Below are 21,540 nucleotides of genomic sequence, written 5' to 3'. Positions count from 1 at the left end.
AGTTTTTGTGGATTCTTGAATAAGCAAGTCCTAGTTTAAGATGAGTTCAAAGAGTTAACTTTCTCTGTGTGTGTATGTGTCTTGAGATTATCTCCAGTTTTTGGCTATTTTTACAGAAGCCTTGACATTTCTAATTAGGCAGTTTTACATACAGGCAAGTGAATTTACCCCCAGCTGGGGAAACATGGCTTAGCAAGAGTTTTACATCTGCCCTCATTGATCTACAGATTATCTCACATGCAAGGCTGTGTAGCCTTTGGGAGCCAAAAAGAAGGGAAACAATTGTGGGAAAGAGCTCTGGAAAAAATCTTTTGCTGCTTTCTGAGTTCAGTAGATCACTTTGGGCAGGCTGTGGAGAGAGAATAGGAATTATCTAGTTTCTTTGCCCTTCAATGTCAGCATTCAGGCACTAGACTGAGACATATATACACCCTTGCCTGTGAATGTTGTGAATATCAGGTGTCCTGCAGTACAATCTGCAGAACACTTGTCTATAACTAAAATCCGGTTTCAAAGACCCAAGTATGTTTCTGAGTAGACCTAGCTAGAATTGCTCCCTTCCAGCATCCATCTAGCACAGTGGTTCTCAACCTTCCTAATGCGACCCTTTAATATAGTTCCTCATGTTGCGGTGACCCCCAGCCATAAAATTATGCAATGATTCTTTCGTAGAAATTAAACCAAAACCGACCAATGGTGTGAAGATCCATTGTTTATGATCGTGTATAAATTGTTTTTTTCCCCTGGGGTTTTTCTTGTTCCACCGTGCCAATCTCGCTCTTTTCTGCTGCTCCAGACAGACGAATGCTCTATCTCAATTTACCCCACAAGGCTGTTGTGTGGATGGGGCCCCCACCCCCGGCCAAGCTGCTTGATCTGCCGCAACCCCTGTGAAAGGCTCGTTCGACACCCCAAAGGAGTCCTGACCCCCAGGTTGAGAACCACTAACATATGGTCATGTTGATTCCCCCAATGGCCAATTGTGGGCCTGGAGGGGGGGTGGGAGGGGGAGGGGCCCCAGGTAGGCACGTTCACAGCTATGCTTCCCAACCATCTTCCACATGATCACACCTCTTCTGGGATTTCTCGAAGCCTAAAGTATGTTTCAGGGGTGTCTCAATGGTAAAAAAACTTAAGAAAGGCTGCCATATCATCTACCAACTCCATAGCTTCCTCACTGATGGATAGTTCTTCATTTCAGAAGGTCACTTTTTCTTTTGGTTTGGAGAGCCAGTTTGGTGTAGTGGTTAGGAATGCGGACTTCGAATTTGGCATGCCAGGTTCGATTCTGCGCTCCCCCACATGCAACCAGCTGGGTGATCTTGGGCTCATCATGGCACTGATAAAACTGTTCTGACCGAGCAGTGATGTCAGGGCTCTCTCAGCCTCACCCACCCCACAGGGTGTCTGTTGTGGGGAGAGGAACGGGAAGGCGACTGTAAGCCGCTTTGAGCCTCCTTCGGGTAGGGAAAAGTGGCATATAAGAACCAACTCTTCTTCTTCTTTTCAAACTCACTATAGTCTAGCTGGCTAGTTTTACTCTTTTAATTAAAAGGTCATCTCACTTCATGCTCCTTTCCTTAAACCAGTTGTGACTAGAAGACCTTTTTTCCCCTTGCAAATGAGCTGAGACAATAATGTCCGTAATTGGTGGAAAGTGTAAACAAAAAAATCTAGTCCAATAACAAGGTCGGATTGAAGTCATAATCTGTTCCCAAGCTGGAGGAGTCAGTTGCCTTTGAGGTAATTTTTGTGCATTGCAAAATAAGAAAACATGAGAAAGATCCCAAGGCCATAACAACTGTGGCCTAGTTAGACTTATGAATAACTTCCAATCACATCTCGTTTTTTCTTCTAATGAGCCACAAACACTTTGCAGGAGAAGCACTGAAATGAGAAGCACTGAAACATGCTCAGACAACTGGGAGCACGTGGACAGAGCTGCCGGGGAGTGCTGCTGCTGACCAGGTGAGGCTATTGTGGTGCTGAGTAAGGTGATTGCTGGGAGGATTAAAAAGGGCTGCTCCTCACCAGAGGCAGAGCTCAGACAACTGGGAGCACATGGAGAGAGCTGCTGGGAAGTGCTGCTGCTGCTTACCAGGTGAGGCTATTGTGGTGCTGAGTGAGGTGATTGCTGGGTGATTGCTGGGAGGATTAAAAAGGGCTGCTCCTCGCCAGAGGCTCGAGCCTTTGGTGCAAACCGAAGGACAAGAGACAAAGGGCTCTTGGCCTGCGGCTCTTAGCCTGGGGTTCTTGGCCTAGCAATTAGAATCAGTAGATTATATTTCCCTAGTAATTGCACTGCCTAGAAGTTACAATGGACCTCCAGGACACTCATCCCATCATCTGCAGTGACTGTGACATGATTGCCTTCCTCCCTGAAGACAAGATGGACTACACCTGCCCCAATTGTAAGCTGGTAAGACTTTTGGAGGAAAGGATTAGGGTCTTAGAAGAGAGGATTATTACTCTGACCCAAATTAAGAAAGGGGAGGAGTTCATGGGGCCGGAGTTGTGCAACTCGGAATACAGAGGATACAACCAGTCCTGAAGAGGACAAGGGGATTGACCTCATTACGGAGCCTCTGCAGTTAGGAAAAAGACTCAACGGCGTAGAGCGAGACGGTTCTCGGGGCCTTTGGAGCTCCAGAATAGATTTCAGGCCCTTGCAGAGGAGGTGCAAGTGTCAACGAGGGAAGAGGTCCCAAAACGAAGTCTAAGACAAAGTGAAGAGGCCACAGGGATAGAAGGAAATGGTGTTGAGAAGGAAAAAAAAGGAGAGTACTGGTAATTGGAGACTCCCTGCTAAAAGGAATAGATCACCATGTGGCTGGGCCTGACCCCCTAACCCGAGAGGTGTGTTGCTTGTCAGGGGCAAAAATTAAAGACATTTCAGAACGGCTGCCCAAACTCCTCAAATCTACGGATTGCTACCCATTTGTGATGGTCCATGTGGGAACGAATGACATGTCCATGAATACCATCGCTCCTATTAAAACAGACTATCAAGATCTAGGGAGGAAGCTTAAGCAAATGGGGGCAGAAGTGGTATTCTCTTCAATCTTGCCTGTCAAGGGAAGAGGAATGCGTCGGGAGAGGAAGATAATGGAGGTGAATCAGTGGCTGCATAGTTGGTGCCGGCAGGAGAGATTTGGTTTCTGGGACCATGGGATATGCTTTCTTGAGGAAGGCCTTCTAGCACCTGATGGACTGCACTTATCGAAGTTGGGGAAGAATGTGTTTGGCAGGAACCTGGGGAGATTCATCAGGAGAGTTTTAAACTGAAGCCACAAGGGGAAGGAGACGTTCAACATAGGGAGTGTAAGGAAGGAGACAGATCGGGGGCAGCCCAACCAGGAAGGCCAGTTCATAGGGAACAAAGGATTCAGATGCCTTTATACTAACGCCCGAAGCATGGGGAATAAGAAGGAAGAGCTGGAACTTCTCATGCTGATGAACTGTATGTGAGGAAAGGGCTTACCTGACAGGAAATTCTAGTGAAGAAGAGTATATCTACAGTGGAAAGCATCTGGCTGAAAATAAACGAGGGGAAAACAAACAGTGTGGTGGTTGGTGTCTGCTACCGACTGCCTGACCAACAAGAGGATGTGGATCCTGCACTTTGTGAGCAGCTTGGGAAAATATCCAAGCGGCAGGACCTTGTCATCATGGGTGACTTCAATTTCCCAGATGTGTGCTGGGAAACAAACTCTGCGAAGCGTCCTCAGTCATGCACCTTTCTGACCTGCCTGGCTGACAATTTCATTTATCAAATGGCAGGTGAACCCACAAGAGGTTCAGCCATACTGGACTTAATACTGACCAACAGGCAAGAGTTGGTGGATGAGGTGAAGGAGGTGGGGACCCTAGGGGGAAGTGACCATGTCCTCATAGAATACCTTTTGAGATGGGGAGCCAAGGAAGCTTGTAGCCAGACACAAATGTTGGATTTTCGTAGGGCAAACTTTAATAAGCTCAGAGACATGATGAGAATGCTGGAAGGTAAGGGAGCATGTGAAGGGTGGGCACTACTCAAACAAGAGCTATTGCATGCTCAATCAATGACTATCCCAGAAAGATGAAAACACTGCAGTAGCTCTAAGAAGCCTTTCTGGATGAACAGAGAACTTCAAGAGGAACTAAGAAAGAAAGCAGAAATGTTCAGGAAATGGAGGGAAGGACAGAGCTCAAGGAAGTCAACATGGATTTGTCTCCAACCGGTCCTGTCAGACCAAACTGGTTTCCTTTTTTGACCAAGTAACAGGTTTGCTGGATCATGGAAATTCGGTTGTTGTCATTTACTTGGATTTTAGTAAAGCTTTTGATAAGGTTCCCCATGATGTTCTGATGGATAAATTGAAGGAGTACAATCTGGATATTCAGCTAGTTAGGTGGATAGAGAATTGGTTAGAGAACCGCACTCAAAGAGTTATGGTCAATGGTGTTTCATCAGACTGGAGGGAGGTGAGTAGCGGGGTACCTCAGGGCTCGGTGCTCGATCCAGTACTTTTTAACATATTTATTAATGATCTAGATGAGGGGATGGAGGGGCTACTCATCAAGTTTGCAGATGACACCAAATTGGGAGGACTGGCAAATACTCCAGAAGATAGAGACAGAGTTCCATGAGATCTGAACACAATGGAAAAATGGGTAAATGAGAACAAGATGCAATTTAATAAAGATAAGTCTAAAGTTCTGCATCTGGGTCAGAAAAATGAAAAACATACCTACTGGATGGGGGATACGTTTCTAGGTAACACTGTGTGTGAACGAGACCTTGGGGGTACTTGTGGATTGTAAACTAAACATGAGCAGGCAGTGTGATGCAGCAGTAAAAAAAGCGAATGTCATTTTGGGCTGTATCATCAGGGGCATCACATCAAAATCACAAGATGTCATAGTCCCATTGTATACTGCACTGGTCAGACCACACCTGGAGTACTGTGTGCAGTTCTGGGGGCCTCACTTCAAGAAGGACGTAGATAAAATTGAAAGGGTACAGAGCAGAGCGACGAGGATGATCTGGGGCCAAGGGACCAAGCCCTATGAAGATAGGTTGAGGGACTTGGGAATGTTCAGCCTGGAGAAAAGGAGGTTGAGAGGGGACACGAAAGCCCTCTTTAAGTATTTGAAAGGTTGTCACTTGGAGGAGGGCAGGATGCTCTTTCTGTTGGCTGCAGAGGTAAGGACATGCAGTAATGGGTTTAAACTACAAGTACGACATAGGCTAGATATCAGGGGAAAAAATTTCACAGTCAGAGTAGTTCAGCAGTGGAATAGGCTGCCTAAAGACGTGGTGAGCTCCCCCTCACTGGCAGTCTTCAAGCAAAGGTTGGATACACACTTTTCTTGGATGCTTTAGGATGTTCTGGGCTGATCCTGCGTTGAGCATGGGGTTGGACTAGATGGCCTGTACGGCCCCTTCCAACTCTTTGATTCCAGCTGAACAGAATGGTTCAAGCTGAGCCGCCTGAAACTCAACCCCTCCAAGATGGAGATCCTGTAGCTGGGAAGGAGGGGGCGGGACCAGGAAGTGCTCTTACCCACCCTGGCAGGGGCTCAACTTACCATCGCATTCCAGGGCAGGAATTTGGGTGTGATCATTGATTCCTCCCTGACTATGGAGGTGCAGGTCAAGAAAGTAGCTAGCCAGGTGTTCTTCCATCTCCGCCAAGCCCGATTACTAGCACCCTACCTGTCCCCCGAACACTTGACTACAGTGATCCATGTGACGGTCACCTCCAGAATAGATTTCCGTAACTCGCTCTACGCGGGCCTACCCTTGTGCTTGATCTAGAAACTTCAGCTAGTGCAAGATGCAGCTGCTAGGGTCCTCACTGGTACATCTCAGAGGGCCCATATCCAGCCTGTGCTGAGGCAGCTGCATTGGTTGCCAATTGCTGCCAGGATCTGGTTCAAGGTTTTGGTTTTAACCTTCAAGGTTTTACGGGGGCTGGAACCTACATGCCTGAGGGACCGCCTATCGCCCTATGCCCCCCACAGGGCACTGCGCTCTGTGGGTGAGAATCTTCTGGTCGTTCCCGGCCCTAAGGAAGCGCGCCTAGCCTCAACCAGGGCCAGGGCCTTTTCGGTCCAGGCTCCTACCTGGTGGAATGAGCTTCCGGGTGAGCTGTGGGTCCTGCAGGATCTTCCAGCGTTCTGCAGGGCTCGCAAAATAGAGCTCTTCCACCAGGTTCATGGTTGAAGCTGGGGTTGGTGAGGTACATCTACTGCTCCCCGGTTGTTAGACCTCCTTCTCCACCGCCTTTAGTAATGGGGGTAAGAAGGGGATTTTTTTTCTCCGCCATGTTGTGATGGATTTTAAGACTTTTAATGGGAGTTTTAATGGGGTTTTAAGACATTGTGACCTGCCATGAGCCGCTTAGGGAGTGGCGGGAAATAAATTGAACAAACAAACAAACAAACAAACAAACAAACAAATGATGTTGCTTGTCTCCTGATGGTGCCCCTGAATGCAAAGCTTCCCTTCAGTCACCATGGCTAGTAGCCATTGATATCATGGAATCACAGAATCATAGAGTTGGAAGTGACCTCCTGGGTTATCTAGTCCAACCCCCTGCACTTTGCACAATACTCACAACCCTATCGCTCATCTACTCTAACCTGCCACCCCCTTACGCCTTCAAAGAATCAGCCTCTCCATCAGATGGCTATCTAGCCTCTGTTTAAAAATTTCCAAAGATGGAAAACCCACCTCCTCCCAAGTAAGCCTGTATCCCCCATGAATCCATCTCATATCCCTTTAAAGTAGTTTATTCCTGTGTCTATCATGGCATCCTCTGGCAGCAAATTCCACATTTTAATCGCTCTCTGTATAAACTATTTCCTTTTGTCCGTCTTGAACCTTCTGTTCCTCATCATCCATATGTCCCCTGAGCAACATGGACCTCTAGAGGAAACAATCTTATTTATTTGTTTGTTTGTTTATCTGTAAACTGCTCAATGGGCACGGTAATAATAAAGCGCTAAGGGCAATGTAGGAGGAGAAAGGGGCAGGGTGAGTCCAGGATAAAAACTTGAAGGTGTCGCTCTGGGAGGTGTCACTCCAAGTGTCGCTCCGGGAGGTGAGGGGGCTGTGGGAAGAGCCTTCCTGCCGGTGAATCTGGGACATCGGGGGGAAGGTGGGGGAAAGGAGACATAGTGGGCCTGCTTCTTTCGCCGCCCGCAAGCCAGGACCTCGGGGGTGGAGGGGGGTGGGGAAAAGGCTTCATCCCGGGGAAAGGAGCAGGCCCGCCGCATCAGAGATGCAGTGGGCCTGCTCCTTTCCCCTGGACAAAGCCGGAGCCTCGGGGGGGAAGGGGGGGGGAAAGCTTCCTGGGAGGAAGCAGGGCCCTTGGGGGGTAGGGGGAAAGGCTTCCCAGGAGGAAGCTGGGGCCTCGGGGGGGAGGGGGGGTGGCGGGCCTCCTGCGCCCAGCCACCTGCCCACTAGTGCCCACTGTATTAGGGCTACAGCGGGCCTTAAATCTAGTTTATTTATATTTAGACTTATATACTGCTGCATGTCAGAGGCTCACGGAGGTTTACAATAAAAGAATAAAAACAACACATCCATAAAACCCCCAATCTATAGTATGTGAAAGACATAAAGATGGCTCTTCATTGGAGTAATTTCCCATCTCTCTCTCTCCTCCCCCCCCCCCCCCGTTGGTAACTCTGGGACTTTGTCTTGGATGCTGGCTGGTGGTGGCAGACAGAGCTTTCTGACTATAGGAAGACTAAGGGCCATTTCGCACAGAGCTCAAAGTTGCTATTTGGTTGCCGTTTGTGAAAGCGCTACTTCAAGTAGCGAAATGTAACTAGCCGTGCCCGTAACGCACAGCTGCGGTTTTTGCGGAATTTGGCACTTTCACTTCTCGCCACTTTCGTAACCCACAGGCTTCCGGTTCTCCGTCTTATCGCTACAAAGGAGGTCCCTTTTTAGCGCTTCTGGCCTCCCGTGCCCGTCAATCAAACTGCAGGCACACCTTTGACCTCGACCCTAAAGCCGAACTTGTCGGGGTTCCCTTTTTTTTTTAAAAAACCCAGGAAACCCCGTAGCAACGCGTTATCGTCCGATCATTGGCGCCCTTGGAACGTGTTTTCTATTGTTTTCTAGGAACCAGATGCATTGACATGTTTGATTGGTTAATCCCCGCCCACAGTACACGCCCACAGGTTACCTGCTTATATGCACCTGGGCAGACACGCGGTCGGCCTCACTCTTTTGTTTGCGTAGCCTACTGCCCGCAGCACAGGTCAACGTTGCAATGGAGAGGCTTATTTTTCAATTGCTGGCTCACATGCTCGCGGTGCTCCAGCGCATGAATACCGCCTTGTCGCGTCGGACGTCTGCTATCGCGGAGTACCGAGAACGGGTGCCCGGAACGCTGACCAGCAGCAGAAGACGTTCTGTAAGGGTAACCATGGCGGCCAAGAAACGCTGGCAAGCTCTGGCAGAGGTCCGGTTCCCCAGACAGTTCTGGGTGGACGAACGATCCTCTGACTGGTGGGAGAATTTTGTGTGGACTCGCTGGGATGATGACCACTGGATTGCCAACTTCAGGATGTCGAGGGGGACATTTTTTGAACTCGTGGAGGCTCTACGTGGACGCATGGAGAGGCAAGTCACTGGCATGCGGCGCCCCGTTCCAGTTGAAAAAAGGGTGGCTGCCGCATTGTGGTACTTGGCCACCCCTCAGTACTTCCGGACAGTAGCCCAGCAATTCGGACTCGGAGTCACTACGGTTGGCGATATCCTTAAGGAGTTCTGCCTCGCCATGGAGGCGGAATTGTTCAGCAAAGTCGTGTGCCTCGGAGACCGGCTTGGAGCGGTGAGTGTCATTCTATCCCCTTTGCCCTTTAAATTTTTTTTCTTGTTTGACAGGTCAGCAACGAAGACGCGATACACCCCACGCTGACATGCAATGGCTTATATTCTTTTCTTTCCCTTATTCCAGAGTATGGACGGGTTTGCCAGGCTTGGATTCCCGCATTGTTTTGCGGCCGTCGATGGAAGCCACATCCCTATCCGTGCCCCCGGGGGAAGCATAAAAGAGTACGGGAACAGGAAGGACTTTTGCTCTGTTCTCCTGCAAGGAACAGTGGACTTCTCCGGCCGGTTTATCGATGCCGAGGTGGGGTGGAGTGGCAGGAGGCATGATGCCCTTGTTTTCAGGGAATCCAACCTCAGGAAAGCCATGGACGAAGGGGTCTTTGTTCCAGGAAACCCCACCGCCACCATTGAGGGCGTGCGTGTGCCGCCGTTGGTGCTCGGGGACGGAGCCTACCCAATACGACGCTGGCTCATGACTCCCTACAAGCGGCCAAGGACAGACGTGCATAGCCACTACAACCTCACTCACTCCCGGGCAAGGAATGTAGTGGAGCGTGCCTTTGGACGTTTGAAGTCCCGGTTCCGTTGCCTGATGTCCCGACTACACGTGCATATAGACAATGTGACTCCGCTGATCATCGCGTGTGTCATTTTGCACAACATATGCGAGGACAAGGGACATAACATCCCCTTCCCTGTGGATGAACCTGATCCTGTTGTCCTTGAGGACACACAAGACATCCCTGAAGCAAGGAGAAGAAGAATCTATGCAGAGGGGTGCAAGGTTCGGGACGCCATAGCCACCCACATCTACAGAAACAGGAGGCGTGTTTAATTGTTTTTCCCACTCTCTTGTTGGTGAATAAAGTTTTGTGTTATTTGTTTAACCTTGTCTTGTGCGGTTTGTGTACTTTGCCAGCAAAAAAACGGGGATTCTCTGGTCCAAAAGCACTTTGACAGCCCTAAATGCTAACTCCCAACTGAAATTGACAAACACAATACGGAAGCGCTGAATGGGGAAAGTTCGGGGAGGCGGGTAGCCAGGAAGTGTTGGCGACCCCTGTCAAACCGGAGGATCAATCCACTTATGTTCCAATGAATAATTTTATTGGTGGGCAGCTTTGATACATTTAAAAAACGGGGTGGTCTATCGGAGCAACGCACGTTCGTTCCCTAACCGTCATTCCGAAGATGCCGAAGCCACGGAAGGGCTCCTTCTGGCAGCGCGCCGAGGCTGAGGCACTTCTGGAGCTTGTGCTCCAATCGAAAAGTGTTGGCCGCCTTATGGCCAGCACCCACTGCCACACCAAGGGTGCTTACCTGGTGTTGGCTTCAAAGCTGAGGGAGAGGGGCTACGTCCGGACCTGGGAGCAGTTTCATTCCCTAATGTTTTTCCCCTGTTAAATTTATACTTTTGTTAAAAAAAATAGGTTTTCCAGGGGGGTGGGGGGTGGTGGTGCTGGTGGGGCTCCAAGTTTCATTCCCTAATGTTTTTCCCCTGTTAAAATGTTTTTTAAAATAAAATGTTATTGCAAATTTTATAACAAGACTCCAGTGTGACTTCTTAAACTCGCACATATTTAACCCCACACCACACTCCTAAAACTCCTTGAACTAACACCCCTCCAACCTCCAACCCACACAGCAGTACCACAATATAGACAATCACTAGAGAGGCCGCTTTCGGCCTTGCAGATTCTACAGTAGGGTACACAGAGACAGAGTCAAAAATATAAACTTTATTCAACAAACAACAAAACACAGATAACATGAAATAGAAAAAGTGGGCAAAACTAGGAGGGGGAGTACTTGTCTGCTGGTTTTATTTTTCTCTTTCCGAGAATAGTCCTCCTTCGTGTTTGGGTGGAGGCATTCTGAGAGGGAGTCGGTGGGGTGGGTGCTGGAAGTGGTGGTGTTGGTGTGGGTGGTGGTGGGGGTGGTGGTGGGGGTGGTGGTGGGGGGGCGGGGGCGATTTGTGGAGGGTAGGCCCTTTCCATGACCACTACAGCCCTCTCCATGAGTCTCCTTATCAGTCGCACCTCCTCCACGCCTTCGCGTAGGATTTGGTTTGTCTCTCTAAGGACTGCCCTCAATTTTCTCCCCTCCTGGGCAATGAGTGTGAGCATGGCTTGGTCAGCGGCAGCGGCACGCCGTGACTCCTCATAGCAGTGCTCAAGGAGCCTCTCTCCCACGCTTGTCAAGACGGAGACGCGCCTCAGCCTGCCGCGTTCCCTCGTAAGCCTCTCCTCTGCTGGGAGCGCACCTCTAGGTGGTGGGCTGCCTGGAGCCAGGGGTGGTTCCTCCTCCTCATCTGAAAGAACCTCTGTTGGCAAAAAATGAGAAACAAAACTGTTAGTAACATCAATAAAGTCAAAACACACCATGGTGGACATGGTGTTCTTTTTTGTCCCCGTGTTTTCCTGCCAAGAATTTAAACAATCCCCGGCGAGCACATGGCTATTGTTTGTTTGCCCATGGTGTGCTTTTACTTTTGCCTACTTTCACAGCAGGACTCTCAACAATTAAAAGGGAGCACATGGTTAGTGCCTAGCGACATTGTCCTGCAGCTATGGCTCGAAAGGAACAGGTCATGCACGCTCACCATCTTGAATCTGTATCCGCCTGCGCCGGGCAGGAGGTCCAAGCACCCCAGGCTGTTCCTCCTCCTGTGTTCCGGGTATGAAATCTGCAAAAAAAGGAAAAAAAACAGATCTAGGACCAAAGGGTGGCAAAGCCAGCTTCAAAGCCTACACCAGCAACGCAGAGGGACTCTCTTCTTTCTCTTAGCAGTGCTGCTGCCCTGCACAAACAGAAAAGCACAAAGCAGTTAAAACAGCCCCCCCCCTATTTTAACTAATACTTACCAATGTTAGTTGATGCCCCCGAATCACTATCCACGTCAGGTGCTGCTGGAGACTCGAGGGGCCCCGTCCCTGGCAACTGTGTCTCTGTGGACAAGAGCAGAAAATAGTGAAAAATGAGCAAGCATACACCATGAACCACAAAGCAAGCTCCAAAAGTAGTGAGCCAAAGTACTGCAGAAGGCCTATGGGCGAGGCATGCAGCAAATATTTTGGGGCTGTTGGTTAAACATGACCGTTTCAAATACTAACCACATCAAGCACTCCACAGCCAACCATCTTTTAAAATCTTTTAAAAATTAAAATTAAATTATAAAATTAAAACCGTTTCAAATAGTAAACACAGCAAGCACTCCACAGCCTACCATCTTTTAAAATCTTTTAAAAATTAAAATTAAATTATAAAATTAAAACCGTTTCAAATAGTAAACACAGCAAGCAGCCTACCATCTTATGCGTTGCAACGAACTGACGAGAAAACGATGCCCAAACGTCAGAACACACATTTGCTCAAAAGGAAATATAAAATAAAAAGAAAATCACTTACCGGAGGCAAGGGGCGTTTGCTCAGGAGCCTCCTCTGGCTCCCCAGGAACGATGGCGATGAGGTCCAGCGTTACCGATTCCGCGGCTCGTTGCTGGACGGGGGGTGGAGGGCGAAAGCTGGACGAGGTGCCCTCGCCGGGATCCTCCTCGGCGGGTGGTTCCTCGACCGGGGCAGCCGGCTTCCGAACCACCTTGAGGCTCCGGCCGACGCGCTTCGGCCTGCCGGATCCTTCCCCGTCTCCGTACAGCTGGCGCTGCTCCTCGAAGTAGGGGCAGGTAACCTTCTCGTTGCCGGAACCCTTATTATGGTTCACGGCACGCATATACTCTGCCCTCATTGTCTTGGTCTTCGACCGGCATTCAAGGCCGGTCCTGTTGTGGCCCAGGGCGCGCATCTTAATGGCCACTTGTTCGAATACCTCCCTATTCCTGTGGGAGGACTGGAACGCGTCCTGGATTTTCTCCTCCGAGAAAATCCCGATCAGGTCCCTGATCTCCGCGTCCCTCCAAGTTGGGCCACGGCCGGTTGCAGGGACGGACGATGCTTGAGAAGACGATTCCATGTTGCTTTCGCTAGTAGCTGAGCAAAATGGTGGTGGAAGGTGCAGGGTGCAACGGATCATATACCTTCCCGCACACAAAGACAAAGGGACTAGCCGGCTCCTGATTGGTAGAGGGCAGTAGGGGACACGCGCATTGGCCACATTAGGTCACATGTCACGTTCAAAACTCCTCGCGCGGGAACAGGATCTGCTCCTAATGGCCAGATTGGCGCCCTTGTTGTTTGACTTAACGCATGCGCTGATTCGTTTACACGAGAGAAGAGCAGTTTGAACATGCAGCGGGAGCCATTTTAGGAAAATGTCCGCCATTACACAAACGCATGCCGGTGTTCAACCGAGAGCAAGTGCGGCAGTACTCGGCAGTTCCCCAATAATATTCACCAGCCACAGCATAAATCAACCAAACATGACATGTTACTGGCGTACGTTCGTTGGCACGCTCAGAGGAATGTTTTTTAAAATGAACGGGGGACGGCGACTCCGCTTGCCGGAGGTATAGCTGCCAATGGAAGGGGTTGTCCGCACCCAAGCACAAGCACGCACCGGGAACCACACAAAGACCCACTACACATAAGCCGCCCCTCATGATATCACCTCGAATCATGTCTATTGAACCCCTGTAAGCTAAGCAGGAGACTGCGAGCGGCGACCGTTCGTTGGCACGCTCAGAGGAAAATTTTTTAAAATGAACGGGGGACGGCAACTCCGCTTGCCGGAGGTCTAGCCGCCAATGGAAGGGGTTGTCCGCACCCAAGCACAAGCACGCACCGGGAACCACACAAAGACCCACTACACATAAGCCGCCCCTCATGATATCACCACGAATCATGTCTATTGAACCCCTCTAAGCTAAGCAGGAGACTGCGAGCGGCGAATGTTCGTTGGCACGCTCAGAGGAAAATTTTTTAAAATGCTCCCTGTACGTTGACTCCGCTAGGACTGGCCGATGGTAGACGGGGTTTTAAGCTTTGGGCAAATTTTGGGAACGTGACGGTGTGTGCCACTGTGCTTGTGAAAAACTCTTGTGGTGTCCGGGCAGAATTTCCGAAAGTAATCGTGCTTGAAAGCCAGTCGCTGTCCCGTTGCCTCGTAGATCCCCGCTCGCTCGGAGAAAAAAAAATGGCGAACAGTTCGCCGGAAGTTTGGAGGACAGGCTCGGGAGGAGGGACTTTGAAGAACCCGCAACAATGGTAACGCACAGGTCTTTAGCGCTACTGTTGCAGATTGGTTGCAGGAGTGTATCGCTATCCGGAGGGTGAATCCAGTTTTCTGGATTCCCCTAAAAGCGCTACAACGAAGCGCTTTTGGCGGGTCGGTTTCAGGATTGTTGCAGATCGTTAACGACGTCGTGCGTTATGGCAAATTAGTGGCGTTTTCAATCAGCAACCATTGTGCTATTTTTAAGCCGTGGGAAATGCCCCTAATATAATAATAAATTTTTATAGCTCGTCTTCCCCGCTAGGCTCAGGATGCTGACCCTGGCATGTAGCAGAGAGAGTTACATTGATAATAAACTTTTCAAATTATTTATACTATATATTGTTTTATTTAATCACCTCCATTTTATCCTCTGGCTCCCTCACTTTTCCCTCCCTCCCTCCCTTCCCTTTTACCCACAAGGCCTTCAGCCATAGCAGAGAAAAGGGGCTGTCTCATATCCTCATTGCTCCTTCTTCTCCATGGTCTGCTGGGAGGTCCTCAACCACCCAGCTTTAGTCTGAACTTTTTGGGATTCACCAACTAGTGCTTTAAAATGGAGGATGTAGGGTCAGGGTTTACTGCCTAGACACTGCAGGTTTGGCAGCGTCATATGGAAGGCCTGGAATATAACGACAACGAAAGGGAAGCATTCCAGTATTTTTAATGGGTGCAGAAATCCCCTTGATATCTTCACCAGTCAATGCTGAATGTGTGGAATGTGGCATCTGCTCCATATTCATATTCAGCAGGTTTTAAAGCATCAGCTGCCTGTCTCTTCTAAGAGGAGAACGCAGCCGTTCTTTTTCTCTGTTTTCTTAGTTAACCTTGGGGATGTTTGAACATGAGTAAGAGACTGCCTGACCTCAATACTGTCCTTGAATCTATGTCCAAATCTCAGCGTTTTTCTAAGCTCGATGCATTGATCTGTAGCCAAATGAGTCACAAAACATATGTACTTTCTTCTTCTTCTTCTTTTTTTAAAAAAGCATATTGCACTGAATTATGGCACCATTTTCCATTAATGATTTTTTTTTTTAATGTCAGCATCTTGTAAAGGAGGAACCAGCTGTGATTTGGGTCATTTGAATCCTCTTGTTCTATTGAATTTAGCACGAAATTCCCCAATGGATATCTGTCTAATGGAAGCCTAAGCAACTGATGTGATTAAGGCCAGAGTTTTTGATTAGCTGGACTTTGACAAGTTTATTGGATTGTGTCAGGCTGGGATTTCTTAAGGAATTGCCTCTGTCTTGGAACTCAACCACAAACTGACATGCTGGGGAACTTGGGATTTTCAGACTATGAATCTGTAAAAGGAATAATTTTAATTGGTAGAAATGAAAGAGTAGGAAACACAAGCATATCAGCAGAGAGAGTTCGCCTGGCAGGTCAGCTTGTTCTGATTCCAACCGCCAGACATCGGAGAGCAAGGAACCTGCTCCCCCCCCCTCACTCCCTTGACATCCTTCAAGAACACAGTTTGCCAGAAGAATGCAAGGAGCAGAATAACAGCCAACCTTTTCTGGATGGAGATCACAGCTTGACCAATTATTAGTCAAGCATCGCTAATAAGATGACCAACCAAGCTACCTTTGACAAGGGAGGTCAGGAGGTGGAAGACGTGAATGTGCTGTTTACTGAACATCTCGCTAATTATTTGTCTCTGTAACTGTTGTTACATGGGAGTTCTTTGTGATGCAGAAACCTTCTAGCCTTGCCTATGGAGTAAGAGTTCAGTAAGGACTTAATAACTGCAAAATTGCATTTCATTTGGTCCTGTTGAATTTTAATGAGACACAGCGCTACCTGAAGGTCTTGATTTTCTTATTTCTTCTGGACATTGGTGCTACCCACTGGCATTGCTTGGAAGTGGCATTTTCTTTGGTAAGGCAGATTGTACGGTGACCCCCTTCTAGGGTCTGCTGTGGGCCACACTTCTGGGCTTGTCATTTTCATTTATTGCATTTCTCTAAATATTGTGCAGCCCGTCATCTGACTGACCATGAAGAAATAGTCTCCAAAGTGGCTCACAAACAAATGAAAACCTTAATTCTGGAACTGTAATCAGCATAGAAGAGACAATTATACTTGAGAGAATACCACAGAATCAACCAAAGTTGGCGGAAAAATCAGACCAAGGCCAGAATGCACACGAACCTCCAGGAGGTGTTACACTGGAGCTCCTGTGGTCCTGCTGCCTTCTCACATCAGATTCCAGACATCATGTTGAGCATACCCCTGAAACACACACACACAGCGTGTCCAGAGGAGGGCAACAAAGATGGGGTCTGGAGACCAAGACGTATGGGGAAAGGTTGGGGGAGATTGGTCTGTTTAGCCTGGAGAGGAGATGACTGAGAGGGGATGTGACAACCATCTTCAAGTATTTAAAAGGCTGCCATATAGAGGATGGAGCAGAATTGTTCTCTCTTGCCCCGGAGGGGCGGACCAGATCCAATGGGATGAAATTAATTTAAAAGAAATTCCGTCTAAACATCAGGAAGAAGTTCCTGGCAGTTAGAGCGGTTTCTCAGTGGAACAGGCTTCCTCGGGAGGTGGTGGGTTCTCCATCTTTGGAAATTTTTAAACAGAGGCTGGATAGCAATCTGACAGAGAGGCTGATTCTGTGAAGGCTCAAGGGGTGGCAGGTTACAATGGATGAGCGAGAGGGTTGTGTGTGTCCTGCGCAGTGCAGGAGGTTGGACTAGATGATCCATGAGGTCCCTTCTAACTCTACTATTATATGATTCTATGATTCTAGGTCCTCTCTGGCCAGGGAATGTGGGCAGGGAAGGGAGGGATGACAGCTCCAGGTTGGGAGATTCCTGGATATTTGGAGGTAGAGCTTGGGGAAGGCAGGGATGTTACTAAGGTACAGTAGCAAAGAGTCCTCCCACCAAAACATCAGACCCTCCCCAGGGGAACCCATCTCTGTAGTCTGGAAACAAGCTGTAAGGTCTGGGAGATCCCAAGGTCCATCTGGTGGCTGGTATCCCTATCTGATGTTCGAATGTCCTTCAGAACAAAGCGGTCTGTGCTACAAAAGGTCAACAAGGACAAGGGAAAGTGAACCTCCTTGGGAAGGTAGTGCTGAGACTGTGGTGAAGCCGCAAGGCTAAAAATAGACCATTTGAATTGCTGCCATGCCTCCGCTCAAAAACCTAATGGATCTGCCAATAAAAGCTATGAAACCTGCCCACGATTCCTTTTCTCCTTTTCCTCACAAATGAGCAAGGTCTCAAGGGCAGTCCTAGGGTTGCCAGGTGACGTGAGGAAAGAGCTTAAGAACTAGCTCCATGAGGTGACAGTTGGAAATTTCCTAAGGTTAATGAGGCCGGGGAACTCACCTAAGCCCCAAGGTCTCTGTTGGCGAGGCGGCAGGGCAGGAAGGAAGGGGACGCCAGGCATCCTTGTAGTTCCAGGGAGGGTGGGGGTGTGAGGGAGAGGCACGCGCAAGCTTGCGCAGGCAATTTCCACATGCTCAGATTGCCTGTGTAAGGCTCAATGAGCATCAGCCCTCCCTCTTTCCCCTGGCAGGCAAGCCAGCGAGCGGGCAGAATTTGTTGGGTTGTTTGCTTACTGTTGTTTAAGTTGTCATGTTATTTGTCACAGCTTTTGGAGGGCAGAAATGGCACAGGGAGAGAGCCTATTTGGGTAGTTCGATGAGGGCCTTGAACTTGATAAGTCGGGGCCTCATTTGTGAGGCAGCTTGGAGCGAGCTAGGCTAACCCGGGTGGGGAGGCTGGACGCTGGCTGAGCCAGGTGACCTATGTGTCAGAGAAGGTCTGCGCCTCTCTCTGGCACTTTAGGTTGGACCATTTCCCTTGGGAGGCTAAGCGCATTCGGGTGACCTGCCTCTCTAGGAGGAGACAGGTGGCACCTTAATGCGCTGGGCCAGAAAATGTGTGGTTAACTCTGTCAGTCAGGCTCTCTCCAACCATGCCTATTTTGTTGCCAGCTCTTGTGTGTTACCAAATAAAAGCTGTGGCCATGTTTAGGCCATCCAGGTTTATGCGTCTTCCTTCCAACCTTCAGACCCTCCTGCAAGTCAATAACAAATCTCCAGGCCACAGAAATCAGTTCACCTGGAAAAAATGGCTACTTTGGAAGGTGAACTTATGACATTAGGTCCCATGGAAGCCCCTCCCAGAACGATCCACAAACTCCACCCATAAAATATGCAGGTATTTCCCAACCCAGTGCTGGGAACCCTAGGCCCCCTGCTGGTGTTGTGTGCAACATGATGTAACTTCCAGGAAGTGTTACGTTGGAGCCTCTGTGGTCCTGCCCCCTTCTCCCATCAGATGCCAGCTATCATGTTGTTGTTGTTGTTATTATTATTTATTTATTTGATTTAATGCCTGCACCTCCCTGACGGCTCGTGGCGGGTTACAACATTTAAGTAAAAAACCCCAATAAAACCCCAATTAAAATGCCAGATAAAAATGACAATCATGAATCAAACTACAAAAAGATACACGGTGGAAAAACAGTGCCCTCAATCATCTCAGTTATCCCAAAGCATCTCGCGGACGCACACACACACCACGAGTCCTCACTCAGGTAGGACACTACAGTATGGAAGAATAGAACTCTGGTCTTGCCCTGAAAGAATTTGTGTTGGTGTCTTTGAAATGTTTGTGAACACACTCTAGTGCAGGGGTAGTCAAACTGCAGCCTTCCAGATGTCCATGGACTACAATTCCCAGGAGCCCCCTGCCAGCGAATGCTGGCAGCGGGCTCCTGGGAATTGTAGTCCATGGACATCTGGAGGGCCGCAGTTTGACTACCCCTGCTCTATATACATACAATTGTGACCGGACACCCTGATGAAATGCTGAAGGTTCCGAAGCCTCCTATTGGTGGAATATCCTCCACTCAGGGCCAATTGTTGCTCTTGCTCAGGATTCTGCTCCCTCCTTCCCTTCAGGCCTGCTGTGGAGGAAGCCTCTAAAACAGGGGTAGTCAAACTGTAGGCTTCGGAACCTTCAGTGAATGCTGGCAGGGGGCTCATGGGAATTGTAGTCCATGGACATCTGGAGGGCCGCAGTTTGACTACCCCTGCTCTAGTGATCTGCAGTGGCATCTATGAGGGATGATCTTGTGTGTGTGTGTGTGGGGGGGGGGGAACAGGACGCTTGATCAGGAGCTGGGGTCCTAGAGGAGCCTGGACTTATCACTTTGTTATAGGCTCCCTGCAGTGTACCGAATGGACTCGTACGCTTGGAAACAGGGATGCTGAATGCTGAAGATGAAATCACCATGCTTTCTATTCAAACGTGGCTGAAGTTAAACTAACAGCCTGCATCGCTTATTCTTGAAGATAATTTTCAATCCTCACAGTCCAGATCATTGACATCCAAAATTGGAAAGTTGGGGATGTTAATAGGAAAGTTAGGGATGGAGCTAGAACTTAAGCTAAACCAACAACAGGCCAAAAACCTTATTATTATTTATTATTACATTTATATACCACCCTCCTTGAAAGCTCAGGTCGGCCAGAGTAGAAGCTGCCACTCTTATCCATTCCATCACGCTGGCTCCTAGCTGAGGTTCTTCTTCTCCCCGAAATCTCACATTCTTCAGCCTTTACCCTCAAAATCTACAGGGACTTTTCAAGCTGGTGCTGTCAACCCAATCAGTCACTTTTGACATTAGCCAGCCTAGTACAACTTTTCCTTGAGGAAATTGTGAACTGGATAAAATATTATTTGAAAACAGCCTTACAGCTTGGACTTGGCTTCATGACATCCTCGTCTAACCAGATCTAATTGGGCGCCTGGTGACATGACATCATCACATTCCTCAGGTGATCTCTGACTGGCTGAGATTGCTTTGGGAGCAAGCCTGTGTGTACATGTGTGTGTTTAAAGTAAGGTGACCAGATTGTCCCCCTTTTGGAGGGGTAGCTGGCCAATTGTACTTATATTGAAATTTAAAAATATATATTACAATACTATTTTTGCGCTCTATGTGTTCTATGAAACTTTTTGTTGCTGCATAGAAACCAAATTTTTAATCAAGAACCCCCCCCCCCCCCCCGGTCAATGGTGTCCCGCTTTACCAATGTTAAAATCTGGTCACCTTAGTAGTTTAAAGGGCACCAGGCTAGACAAAGAAGAAATGTCTGTGAACCAAGAACAACTCCACATTGGAGTCCCAATTTGTGTCCCCCTCCCCTCCTCCCTCCCCGAGAAGTCCTGGAGAAGAACTGTGATCCTTTCTGGGCCAGCCTGCCTTTCTGTGATTTAATTGTTTGGCAAAGATTAATTGGGACCCCCAGAGTTGCCAGCTGTGCCGCCTGCGAGAGTCTGCTGCAGAGTGGCATCACAGTCACCGTGATGCATCGTGATGCATGCAGCCACCACTCCACCGGCCTGTGATTCATTGCTCTGTCAGTCGTTTGAGATACAGTATATGAAAATGCCATATAAATGCAAATCTGAGCACAAACACTGAATTCCCCTGTTGGGTAGTGATAAGGTGCTCATCTCGATGACATATGATGCTTTAAAAGGGGAAAGTAATATCAGTGTATAGGGCGGGGGGCATGGATGACAATGACTCTTCAAATGTATTTGACTCCCCCCCCCCCCCCGAAAAAAAAAATGTTTCAGATGTTTATATTTCGGCACCTAGGCCTTTGGGAAAGAGCTTCTTCGGCCTCTAGAATCCAAGAGGGGAGGCTTTTGTGATTAATTAAATTAGCTGAGGATCAGCTCTGAAATGGAATGAGGGAAAGGACAGAATCCTCGGTTCAGAGAAGGGGACATGGCCTAGGCGTGCTACAGTAGGCAGAAGTGAAAACAGCATGCTTGCATTTGCAAAAAGGTATCTCTCAGGCTTCTGAAACCATTGGGCCCTCAAGGTATCTCGCAATATTTCGAAGCACATCTTGAATGGCACGCACCCCACGCACCCACCCACCCACTCATTCCCTCTCCCAGCGGATTATAACTGATATTATTAACATAAGAGAAAATAGGACTACCATTTCAGGTATAAAATACTGTTCATAGCGGCCTGAAGACAAACTCTGAAGGCAAAAGCCACAGTGTGATGCAATAAAAAAATGGTGTCTTTCATGGATCAGAAGAATCTGGTGTTGGACCGAGGATACCTGGGAATGAGCTCTGAAGGCAGGCACTTGGTTCTCGGCTTAACCTGCTAGGTGATGTCATGTTGCTTCCAATTGACGGTGTCTCCCACTGGGCCTTTCAAGGTGAAGAGATGAACGGGAGGCTATTGCCTCCCTCTGCATTGCCAAATTGCAAGAATCCTCATCCTTTGAGAGCCAGCATAGTGTCAGTTTGGTGTAGTGGTTAGGAGTGCGGACTTCTAATCTGGCATGCCAGGTTCAATTCTGCGCTCCCCCACATGCAGCCAGCTGGGTGACCTTAGGCTCGCCACGGCACTGATAAAACTGTTCTGACCAGGCAGTGATATCAGCGCTCTCTCAGCCTCACCCACCCCACAGGGTGTCTGTTGTGGGGAGAGGAAAGGGAAGGCGACTGTAAACCGCTTTGAGCCTCCT

The 21,540-nt window shown here is 48.7% G+C and overlaps 1 protein-coding gene across 1 annotated transcript; it reads right to left on the bottom strand.

Moving 5' to 3' along the window:
* Positions 1-10,321: 10,321 nt before the first annotated feature.
* Positions 10,322-14,156, bottom strand: LOC143822963 (uncharacterized). The gene is made up of 4 exons (XM_077308694.1): positions 12,245-14,156; positions 11,701-11,784; positions 11,439-11,522; positions 10,322-11,159 (listed from the first exon to the last, which is right to left on the bottom strand). Exons 1-4 carry the CDS (start codon positions 12,864-12,866, stop codon positions 10,630-10,632), a joined length of 1,320 nt encoding a protein of 439 aa, XP_077164809.1. The 5' UTR covers positions 12,867-14,156; the 3' UTR covers positions 10,322-10,629.
* Between the last annotated feature and the right edge of the window lie 7,384 nt (positions 14,157-21,540).

The sequence above is a fragment of the Paroedura picta genome, chromosome 13 (genome assembly GCF_049243985.1).
Source record: "Paroedura picta isolate Pp20150507F chromosome 13, Ppicta_v3.0, whole genome shotgun sequence".
NCBI lineage: Eukaryota > Metazoa > Chordata > Lepidosauria > Squamata > Gekkonidae > Paroedura > Paroedura picta.
This window is presented reverse-complemented; position numbering and strand designations above follow the sequence as displayed.

Bases quoted from the DNA above. Each gene is read 5' to 3' on its own strand.
- LOC143822963 (XM_077308694.1), bottom strand. From the start codon at position 12,866: ATGATCCGTTGCACCCTGCACCTTCCACCACCATTTTGCTCAGCTACT. The intron at 11,785-12,244 runs GTAAGTGATTTT...TCTTGTCCACAG, and splicing joins GCAAACGCCCCTTGCCTCCG to AGACACAGTTGCCAGGGACG. The intron at 11,160-11,438 runs GTGAGCGTGCAT...TTTTGCCAACAG, and splicing joins GCGGATACAGATTCAAGATG to AGGTTCTTTCAGATGAGGAG.